Genomic DNA, 12519 nt, shown 5'->3' on the forward strand with positions numbered 1-12519 from the left:
TCGTAGATTTTCAACTTAGAGGTGAATAATAAATACAATAAATTCTTTAAACACTTAAACTTTTTTTGTTTTTATTTTACATTACATTATTAAAGAACATGTTGAGTTGAGTTTTAGAAAATAAATATTGATTTAAGTAGCGTTATAACACTTTCTTTTCCCTTTGTATTTTTGACCACTTTACCCCATGGGGTGGGGGAAAGTGGTCATAGCATGGGGTAAAGTGGTCATAGTTAAAAATAGATGCAAAACCATTATAAAAAATCTTAATATTTGTATACTTCGGTTATTTTTATAGTTACAGGTATATGCACAAGCAAATGTGTGTATACACGAGTATATACGTGTCGTGTAAACATTAGTAAATACGTTCATATATGAGTAGATACATGTATGCATCAGATACATGCATGCACCTGCCTACTCAAGTCTATACGTGTATACACGAGTATATATGCATGTATACGTGATTACCTACCGGAGTGTATACTACACGAGTATGTACGTGTCACGTGTATGTACGGGTATATACGCGTGTAAACAAACATAATGAGGGTATGCATTTGTCATGGGTGCAAGACCTTCCGTCTCAGGACGGATTTCCATCTTCGACAAAATTTCCGAGACGGAGGTCGGGACAGAAAGAAATTCGATTACTTTCCTTCAGTTTTTACTAAAAAAAGAAAAATTGAGTATTCGAAAAATATGCTTTAATTGCAGGACCTTTCCATAACCACAAATTTACATGGACATTCTCTTGATTTTCCGCCATGGGCTTGTTTTGTTTACAACGTGCTTTTGGAGGTGTGTGTCCTTTCGTTTTTTTTTCTCATTTGCTAGTTCATTAATCGCCCATACCCTTCCCCCACCTTTCTTTCTTTTCTGGTTTGTTCGCGCTATCTTGGGGAGACTTTCTGATCAAAACTGGTTTATGTTGCAAAAGTGAATCTTATGTCCCATGCGATTTTATTGCTGCAAAAAAAAAAAAAAAAAAGATTTAAGATTGGCAAAAAAAAACTAATGGCTTGGAGCCCCGATTGCTTTTACTCCTAACATCATCCAACATCGCCTAAAATTGCGTTTTTGGAACTTCAATTTCGAAACATTGCCGAAGGAGAGTTCTTGAACTCCGTCCCTTCGATAATGCATTGAAAAAGCGTGTAAATGTTATGAAAGAGGGAGTACAATTTCGTTTTTAAAGCTTCGATTTCGGGGAGAGCCAGCGCCCCCTTCCTCTTTCTATAATATTTTTGAAGATCACCCAATATTGTGATTTTGGGACCCTGAACCTCTCCTTTCCCTGAACTTTACCAAAATGGCCTATCATTGCGCTTTTTAGACTTCAATTTAAAAAAATTGAAGTTTTTGAATTCAAGGAGAGCCCCCAGAGCCCAGACCTCCAATTATTGGTGGTTTTTGGAACTACGATATCAAAACTCTTAAATATTACAATTAAAACTACAAGGTCCATATTGTTAGAAAAGTCAAAAGTGAAAAATTCAAAGTAAACACAGATTCCAAAACTGCCATACTCAAAATCTACAACATTTATGATCGTAAATTTTTCCTTAAGCACGCATGTGGGGGGGGGGGGGGGGCTCAAAATATTTTCCATCTTGAACACATCACCAAACTTGCACCCATGGCACTTGTATCTCGAGTATATACGTGCATACATGAGTATATACGTGTATATTAGACGTATACACACATATACGGGTATACACGAGTTAATTGGTGGATACATTCAGTGCGTGTTTGTACGTGTCTACTCACATTTTGAAGCACGAGTATACATATATGTTTTCGTGCAAACACGATTACATACCTGTTTAGACGAATATACGTACATTTATGTGTATACACCAGTACATGTATGTGTACACGAAACACGAGTATACAAACTTATATACCTGTGTGCCTACAGAGTGAATCCAAGCTCTTGGGCAAAATCTATAGGATGTGAGAGGGGAGGATAAGAAGCAAGGAATTATAAGGAAATGACGTTCGCTGACGTGCTACATGCACACAAAGCCAGAAACTGATGGATGCAAAATAAATCACAAATTTGTTACACAAAGATGATTTTACTCAAGATTTTAAGTTTTTAAGAAATATTTAGAGCAGTTGTTAAAAGTTACGGCCTGTAGTAGCTCTAATACAAGCATCGCAACATAGGCGCAGCGACTGATGAAAATTTTTCAAAAGTCTCGTTATTGCAAGTGACTGCTTTGTGATTGCGACGCATGAATTACAGCTGCAGGCCGCGAATTTTATCAATCGCTATAAAACTTTCTTGAGACCTAAAATGTTGCGTAAAATTGTATTTGTGTAATGTCTGAATTTGTGACTTTTTCCGCATCTATCAGTTTCTGGCTTTGCGTGCATGTAGCGCGTCAGTATTGTGTTTATGATCATATGTTCCTTATGTGATTCTTGCTTCTTATGCTCCCCTCTAACACCTTTTAATAATTTGCCCAAAAGTTTAAACTCATCTTGTACACTTGTATATCATATGCTTGTATATAAGTGTCTACTCGAGTACGTACGCGTATATACGTGTCTACCTGAGTATATAAGTGTTTATTCATATACGAGTGTAAGCCAGTGTATACGTGTATAGTCGAATGTATATCTGTATAGATTAAAAATACTTGCAGATATCCATATGCGTATTTATTGGTGCATTTATGTGAATACGTCTATATACGTGCCTACACGAGTATATGCGTATGCCTACGCATATACTCGTATATTTAACCCCATTTACTGTGAAAAGAATACATATTAAGTGAAATTAACATTTGATTTATATCTGCCTTATACTTAATGATTAAGTGACATTGGAAGAACAATACTTGTTAAGCCTAATATTATGACCATTTTACCCTATCTTACTTAAATTGTTCTAAAAAACTATCTAAAATAGATTCAGCTAACTGCTAATGAGTAAGAGTCTTGAGACATGTAGGAAGCTTCCTATGCAGCCAATATGTTCCTAATTCCAACAAACAAAATTTCCCAAGGAAGTTAAAAGAAGCGTTTAGATTTAAAAACTTTTCATATTCACACAATATTTTTTTTTTTTTACCAAATAAAATTTTGCCAATTGTAAAATTTTGTACTCAAAGTGTAGTTTCTAACTGCTCTACTCTATAATAAAATTTTCACATTCATTCGAACATTTATTTCCAAGCTATAGCCACTAATTTGACGAATGACCACTTTACCCCATTGACCACTTTCCCCCACCAGACCCTATAGTTTACAGGGTGCCCAGAAATAACTGACGGCAAAATTCATCTGGGCATAGTTTGCATTCAAGATGTTCTTTAGTGTTGGCAACATTTAATAGTTTTAGTTAAATTCTATGAGCAATAGCGCAAACGATTTTTTGAATTTAGATCCGTTTAATTCTTTGCATTATCAAGATGGATGCTAAATTCTCGAGTTGCATTTAAAAAGTAAGTGGAATTGTGATTTTTTTTAAATTGAAGCATTTAAATGTGTCACAGAGATTAATTGAAAGAAGTTAAAAAAGCGAGAACAGAAACCATTGGGCAATTCCATGTCAGATCAATCACCTTCTTGACCTCACCATCTCCGATTTTAACGATATTTGATGTGAGGGACACATATATGATAAGATAAGTAATCTGTCAATTTTCAGAATTCTACTTAAAAAAATTTACGAAATACAGGGCTGTTAAAAAACTGAAAAAGTACAAAAAAAAAACGAAAAGTTTTGACATTCAAATGACTGTAACTTCTCTCCTAATTATAGTAGAATACAAATTTAAAAACTATTTTAAAGCTAAAGAACAGAGCTTTCTATTGATATAAAACATGACTTTCTTAGGACTAATTAAAGTTTCAAGGTCATTCACTGTGACTTTTGACCTTGAATATCTCAAAACATGCCCCCTTAGAATTTTTTAAAATAAATATATTTTATAGCTCTAACACAATTCTTCCACCACACCAAAACTTAGACTGGGATCGCTAATACAAGGTACTGGAAAAAAATCGGGAATGTTCACATGTTTTACTTTGTGGAATTCCATACGTCAGGTCAGTCACCTTCTTGAACTCCTCACCATTTTCGATTTTAATGAAATTTCGTGTGAAGGACACATATGACATGATAAGTAATAATGCCAATTTTCAGAATTCTATTTCGAAAATTTTACAAATACAGGGTTGTTAAAAACTTAAAAGTACGTAGGCGGCAAATTGCGTGATCTAAAAATCTTTTGAAAATATGTATTAAGAACTGTTTCAGTGCCATAAGATGCTCTGCTTTAATGTTGAAAAAGATAATTTAAAGTGTGTATGTGTACCAGTGCTTGGATATGCGAAACCCAGGTTGGAATTTAACTAGAAACTCCCTTTAATTTTAAGCACTTTACTATTATTTTTATTTCACTAATTTATAATATTCTTACATTATTATTATATTATTATTATTCAATGGGGGGAGGTTGGGCACTTGTCAATATCACCTAGGGTGGCAGAACTACTAGAGCCGGCCCTGACAGTTAATGAATTCATTTTTTAAAAATGTTAATAAAAGTCTTTTTTAAACATATATTTTTTGTGTTCTCTTTCAATTTCTGCTACCTAAATATTTCTTTTTTAATTCCCCCCCCCCCTTTCTTTTTCTTTCTTTTATTTTTATTTTTTTTTTTGAAGTTTCTTTTTAAGAATGTAGTTAATGTTGCTTATTTTCTTTTAATATTTCAGTCTGTGATTTTTGAAGAGGTGGACCTTACTGACCTCAGCATAGCAGAATGTAGTATAAAAAATGTCAATCATAGTTTCCAGGTAAGTAAATTTAAAAAGGATAGAATCCTTTGAACTTTAGCGTGTAATCCTTTGTATCTTTTTTACTTTGATTAAAACAACACAAACTTATTAGAATTACATATTTCAATTTAAATCTTTTAAAATAAAAAATATTTTCCTGTAAATAAGTTTATTCGACATAGAAAAGGCATATTTCAGCATTGGGCAAATATGATGCACTTGAGAAAGAAAAGCTTAGCACTTGTGGCTATTACTTTCCAAATGGCTTCATTTGCACTTGGTAAACACTGAAAAGAAATATATTATTGCTCTTCAGTTAGTTTAAATTGTATATTCTTGCAATTGTATATAATTGTTTTTCTTGTTATGTAAAAATGCTTTTAAAGTGTAATTTTACTCTATTCTTCTCAAAATTTTATTTTAGTGCCCATTTAAATATTTGTATATCTAGGTCATTACTCCATTTCGCCGTTTAATCCTTTGTGCCGAATCTCGAAAAGAGATGGAGGAATGGATAACTGCCCTTAAAAATGTCAGCAATAAAGATTTTTATGAGGTAAAGTTTTTTTCTGTAATAATCAATGCATTTATAAAGAACTTTAAGAATATACAGGAATTATTTTATGCTTTTCCATAGAAGTTGATTCCAGTAAAATTAAAAATCTTAAATTTCTATGTAAATAAGAAAAAAAAAATGTGGGAACGTAAATGATACCACTTCCAACTTTTTTGGGTATTTAAAGGAAAAATGGCAAAACAATCAACACCTCTAACAATGAAATAAATACAAATTTCGCCCTTGTATGAACACAATAAATTTTAATTTTAAAGGAAACATTAAGTTTCTTTGAGATATTTTCATTTATATATTTTTTTGCAAGGTAGATAGAGATCCATGTATTTATTTGTTTATTTCATTTTATTTTTATTTATTTCTTTACTTTCTTTGCAAATGATAAACTTTTTCGCATAGTTCGGAGACAGTGCCAGAGGACTGGAAGCTGGCTAACATTACACCGCTCTTCAAGAAAGGTTCTAAAGGGAGTGCAGGAAATTATAGACCTGTGAGTCTAACTTCGGTGGTTCGCAAAATTTTTGAAACATTGATGAAAATTAAGATAGTAAATTTTCTAGAGACTAATAATCTATTGACTAGTTTTCAGTACGGTTTTAGGAAAGGTAAATCTTGTGCAACTAATTTATTACATTTCTATGACAATGTTACCATGGCTTTGGACAATAAGAAGCCTGTAGATGTTGTTTACATTGATTTTCAAAAAGCTTTCGATAAGGTACCGCATGTTGCTCTACTTAGCAAATTAGCTGATATAGGAATAGGAGGGAAAACTTTCATTTGGGTAAAAAATTGGCTGACCGGAAGGAAACAAAGAGTAGTTGCAAGGGGAAATTATTCTAATTGGAGTGAGGTCCTAAGCGGGGTTCCTCAAGGATCAGTGTTAGGGCCTGTTTTGTTTATTGTCTTTATGAACGATCTTCACAAAAATATTTCTGGGAACATGAATTGTTTTGCTGATGATGTCAAAGTTATGGGGACTGTAGAAAATGAAGAACAAGCAAATCAGCTGCAAGAGGATCTAGATCATATTACGGAGTGGGCTGATAAATGGGGTATGGCTGTTAATGTTGGGAAATGTCAAGTGCTACATTTAGGGCATGGAAATAAGTGTACAAGTTATTATTTGCAAGGTTCAGTCATTAGTCAGGCAGACAAAGTTACTGATCTGGGGGTCCTAATAAGTCAGGATTTAAAGTTTAGCCAACAGTGCAGCATTGCTAGCAACAAAGCCAATAAGATGCTTGGGTTTATCAATAGATCTATTTCAAATAAATCTAAAGAAGTTCTTCTGCCCTTATATAGAAGTTTGGTAAGACCCCATTTGGAGTATGCTGTTCAGTTTTGGTCTCCTTATCTTAAGAAAGACATTAATGTATTGGAAAGGGTTCAAAGGCGGGCTACAAGGCTAATAAGTGGACTTTCCCACTTAGATTATGATTCCAGGCTTAGAAGGCTAAAAATGTACAGTCTTGAGCAAAGAAGAGACCGAGGGGACATGATTCAGCTGTTTAAATTTATTAAAACGAAAGATGTTACGGGGCTAAAGTTAAGCACTGAAAACAGGACAAGGGGTCATTGTTTTAAGCTATTTAAATCTCAGGCTAACATGGATATTAGGAAAAATTATTATTTTAGCAGGGTAGTGGAACCTTGGAACAGCTTACCGGAAGAGGTGGTAATGAGCAAAGGAGTAGACAGTTTTAAGAGGGCCATTGATCTTCACTGGGGATTGTAAATTGACTAGGACCAGTCTAGCTGGGCCCAGAGCCTGTTGCTGGTCGTCACTTTTGTATTTGTATTTGTATCTTTCTGATTCCTCCTCCCCCCTCCCTTTTCTTTAGTTATTTTTATTTTATATGGTTATATTCATTTTTATTATTTTTTGCAAATGATAAATATTTTCATTCTCTTGATTAATTCTGTTTATAGTTTATTGTTAATTCTTTTTTCTTTATTATTTCATTGTTTCTGGTTGTTCTGGGGAAGACGCCATTTAAAATCCCCCCCCCTACACATATCAAAGGATATGAAGTATGAAGTGAAAAGGGGGCGCTTGAAACAAGCACGAGCACTGAGACCTCAGGTCTATTGTACTGTCCCCACTTAGACAACTAAAGGAGCCCAGTAACAGAAATAAATTTCAGCAGTTGCCTAACCAAAATTCTAGGCAGTTCCCAGGGATCTACATAGTGGTATCCTAAGTGCTCAAAACTTTGTGCAGATTAAAAGTCACATTTACATAGCACATGAATTGAGCTTTCATCAGCCATATGACATCCTCTACACGAAGGATTGTCGGTAACACCAATCAGATTAAGATGTCTATTAAGAAAGCAGTGTCCAGTTAGTAACCCAACAGACTTTTTGATCTCATTCCTACTCAAATTAAGCCAGTTCCTTGGATCTAAGCCAGGGAGGCTGCTGGTTCAGAGTTTTGGTCTGTCTTTGAGAGTCGGACTGAAGCCACAGGCTATATGATTCATTCATAAGAAGGTTCTTTGCATTAGTCCTTACTGCATTGTAGGGCAGACAGAGGGTAGGCTCCGGTCACATAAATGGTGCATTGGAGCCCTGCTTAGCTAACTAATCTGCTACTTCGTTGCCCACAATATCACGAAGACCCCTCATTTTTTCAAATGCCTCTTAAGTCTGTTAAACGAAAAGGTGGAAGATCTCCTTTTCAGGGAACATAGTTCTCAATAGTACTGTAAGCTGTAAAAAAATTAAAATTTTTAAAATTGGCATTTTTGAGAAAAATGAAAAAAATTATTTTAACCTTTTTTTTAAAAAATACTGTAGAAAAAATCTGAAGCACATATTTCAAAATGTTGCGTATGTTTTTAAATAAACAAAATATCCTTGTAAATAAAACAAATCGCAATAAAATATGTTCTGCCGTTTCTGAGATAATGTACTTTAAAAATTTTAACGAAAATCCCAAGGGAGAAGTCATGACAGGACCGCCATCTTTGGCAGCTTGCATCTCGGCCCAGGAATATTTTTGGGGCAAAAAAAAATGTATTTCTTAATTTTTTATGAATTTTAGCATATGTTAAATTCAAAAAAATCCGAGACCATCATGTTAAACCCCTTGTTGAATTGACATGGATTCCACCATACGTAGTTCATACTGTATTCGATTTTAATTGTTCATTATTATTTTGAATACAACCGAAGTTTTAGAGTTTACAATTTCTGAAAATTGTGTACAATTACTTAAAAAGAAAAAAAAAAGCACTTAAATGGTTTTTCATGCATAACATCCACAATGTAATAAAATATGCAGATAGTGTAGGTAAAATAAGTGAAAGTAAATGTTTGAAAATTAAAAAATAATATTTTTGAATGCATTTAACTAAAACTAATGCTGCAAAGATGCTTGATTTCGTTCTCATCTTTGAGTAGTGAAAAAATTGCCTGAAACGCTAAACAGTCACTAAACTAGAGCACATGATGCAAAATTGAAAAGAACGTAGGTGTTATTATTTTTAGCATTGGATACATACAAGTTTTGAGCCCTTAAAATACAGAAATCAATATAATGATCATTATAAGCTATTTGCATGACCTTTAACTTCATTTTTGATTTGATTACTTATTAAAGAATTTGCACTTTTAAAGAATAAGAATAGACATGAGTTTTGCTATGGTTTTCACTTTCTAACTTTTTTTTTTCTTTTTTTGCATACATGAGTACTTGATAATGCTATTCATATATCAGTTTTAATGAAGTAGTGAACTGCAATTATTCTCACTTTAAAAAGTAACGTAAAACAATAAATTGAAGTATGAAATTACATTGAAATAATTATTCGAGGTAATGAAATGTAAACTACATTTTTAAAAATCTATCCATGCAAACTTTTTTTTCCTCTTATATACTTATATTTACCAGAATTAAGATTAGATGTCATGTCGGCAAAAATAAAAGCAATACACATAAATATTGTGCATGCTTGAATAATCACTGAAACACAAATTCGCTCTCTTTTTGACAACATTCCTTGTCTTTCACTACATTTTTATGACAATACATTGTTCCTGAAGAGTCATTGATTAATTTTTAATAATTATACAAAAGCAACAAACTGTTGTATGAATATGTGGTTTGCTCCATAATACTTTACAGGTTCAGTAGTTTTTTATGACATCGTAAAAAAAGGGAGGGGAAAAAAGGAAGGATATAATAACAAGTAATTTACATTGACATCTGTATCGTCACAGTACAAAAAACAAATGTAATGTGAGGTGTTTAATCATTGTAGTACACACCTCACATTACATCTGTTTACTGTGAAGATACAGTCATTAATGTAAGTTATTTAAAATTACATTCTTTTTTTACGATATCATAAAAAATCTTGAACCTGTGGAGTATTATCGCTCAAACCGCATATTCATGCAACAATTTGTTGTTTTTCTACGAATTTTTAAAATGTGTCGAGGACTTTTTGGACACCCTGTATAAAAAAGCCAAAAGATCTTAAACTATTCCACAAATTTGTGGAGCAGAATTTAGAAGTACTTTTGATGTTCTCCACTAGTAAAATTTTCCAGCGACAATGTGCTGCACTTGTTTGCCTACCATTGACAAATGAAAAAGGAAATTGATACATGACCATTTGTGAGCATTGAAAAAGACTTTACTATCTTCCACTAGGCGGGCCCTGCCCACGGGGTACTAACTAACAAATGGCAAATAGCCCATTCAATGGTCCTGAATTCAAGCCGCCTCCTATTGTTGTTCAAAGCTTATAGGTTAGGTCGGCTCAGGGGATCCTAGCTCAGATCAGGTTAGATAAGATACGATTTTATGACCCTAATTTACAAACGGCCTTTGAGGAGCAACTTGAAGTATTTTGACAGTGTTGCTATTGAACTCTTACTCATTACAATAGTAGAAATGTCACTTACATTTTTTCACTTTCAGCAAGTCAAGATTACACGATTACAAGACGAGATTACAATTTATTTCATTTAGATTACAGTTACGGGTATGCAAAAAAAAAGCATGATTAGGATTACAAGAGTATCCATTAACAAATTAAGATTATGATTATGATTACACAAAAACGTAATCGATTACACAGATTACAATTACGTAATCCACGATTACTCCAAGCCTGTTTGGCATAACTTAAAAGCAGTCATTTTTTTTAATTTAAAGATTATGCTTTACTTCTGCTTTGCTTGAGATTTATTTTTAAAATATTAATTTTTATCTTTAGTTTTTAAACACTGTAGAAGCTTTTCTCTTTGCTTTTTTTTTAAAAACTTTTTCTGAAAAAAATATTAATTTCTAATTTTTGTGTTCAGTACTTATCAATTCTTTGTCTCTTCCCTCATCCAAAAACTGTTTTCAATGGAAATATTTTACCCTCAGAAACATGAAACTGTTAAATATTGGTTTTCAGATACGTAGTTTTCAAAATTGCAACTAAGTTGAAACTTAATTTTGATCATTATATTGGAATGAGCGATTAAGTTTGTCATTGTTAAAATAACATTGCATCTATGAATTAGCAAACAGGACTTCATGCATCAGTTGCTATAAGGGAAGGGTTTTAGTGATAGGATCTCATTCTAAAGAGCGTTGACTGTATTTATGTTTAGCTACATTGATAATGTTAAAATATTCTTTATTTTACTTTACCCTTTTTTTAAAATACATTTTTCTACAAACAGTTCCAAAGAATGTTTCATCCACAAGACTCACAGGAATGTTGTCCCCCCCCCCCCTTTTAGATTTCTCCCTCCTTTTTTTTCCCCAATAAATGTGTTTTATAGCTGTTTGAAGCTGCACTGGCTTCTTTTTTTTTAATTTGGTCTTTATGACCTTTGTGTGAGGAGTTAACTCCAATCACTCGGTTTTCCTTCACAACAATTGAGAAACAGAGCTGCTGACACTCTTCTTAAAAATCTTTCAGAAGACAATGACGCGTGTATTGTCTCATCACATCACAAATTCCTTTGTGTCAGGTTTTATACCCACTTCCAATGATAGTGATGAAGGCAAAGAAAAAAAAAAGGAGAATGTCTCCACTACTAATCTAGTGATTCAAAGTATAGAACTCAAAAAGTTTTTTTATTTGCAGCCCAAATACCATCCAAGAAGCGAATTTGCAAAAACTTGTTAGTATGGAACATGCTATAAATGAAATTACATTTAAAAAAAAGTGAAGATTATACATTTGTCCACTAGTTGATTGGCTAAGTACCAATTTTCAAACAATTATTGTACATTAATAACCTCACACCCGATTTTACATTTTTCCACTTGGTACGTCGTTTATCACAGAATACATAAAATTGGGGCTCCACTGTATTTTCCAAAAAACTGACTTGACAATCAAAATCGTTACAATAACTCTTAAGTTTATAAATTTCAAATTAAATGCTTAAAAAGTCTTCTTTGTGAGTATAATGATACTATTCTCATATTCTTTTTACATCTTTACTTTTCTATTAGGGTATAGATCATCATGAATTTCTATCTGGTCAACATAACTGGTACGTAACATCTCATGCCCGACCCACGTACTGTAATGTCTGTAGAGAAGCTTTGTCAGGAGTAACATCTCATGGTGTGTCCTGTGAAGGTAACACTGACCTTGTTTTGACAAATAACATTTTGATGAATTATTCTTATTTGTTTAAACAGTTCAACGAACATATTTTATAAAATCTTTTCCAAGTTCATCCCCTAATTGATAGTCTCTAAACAACAAACTCAAAAAATAACCACTTCTTGTATGAGTTCTGCAAGTTCAGAACTAATGAAATCAGTTGCAATCTTTTGAAAACCCTCCCAATGTATTTTTCGAAGCAGAAAAATAATTATTCAAAAATGAATTTATTAAAAGTATAAATATCAAGCTTTAGTCATTGTTTTTTAACTTTTTATCTGAATTGGTAGTACAATAGTTAATTGAATTTTATATTATTTGTCAAGATTTATCTCTCTTGTAGAAAAGTCTTGCAACTTTATTGTTGCTAAGTTTCAATGACAACATTCTGAATTTGCTCTTCAATTTTAATGTGGATATGAAGCCGTTTTGATTTTTGTAAACTAATCTGTTTCATTTCTAAATGATATCCTGTGACTGTTTTCATCAAATTTCATTTGCATGCTGTTT

At 32.8% G+C, this 12519-nt stretch overlaps 1 protein-coding gene across 1 annotated transcript in view; it reads left to right on the forward strand.

Moving 5' to 3' along the window:
* The window catches only part of LOC129235185 (diacylglycerol kinase eta-like), a 303413-nt gene that overhangs the window by 201554 nt on the left and 89340 nt on the right, over nt 1–12519 (forward strand). The window contains exons 4-6 of the mRNA XM_054868880.1: nt 4744–4824; nt 5258–5362; nt 11853–11982. Of these exons, the coding sequence (XP_054724855.1) occupies nt 4744–4824; nt 5258–5362; nt 11853–11982 (316 nt within the window). The remainder of the gene's footprint in view (nt 1–4743; nt 4825–5257; nt 5363–11852; nt 11983–12519) is intronic.

The sequence above is a fragment of the Uloborus diversus genome, chromosome 2 (genome assembly GCF_026930045.1).
Source record: "Uloborus diversus isolate 005 chromosome 2, Udiv.v.3.1, whole genome shotgun sequence".
Lineage (NCBI taxonomy): Eukaryota > Metazoa > Arthropoda > Arachnida > Araneae > Uloboridae > Uloborus > Uloborus diversus.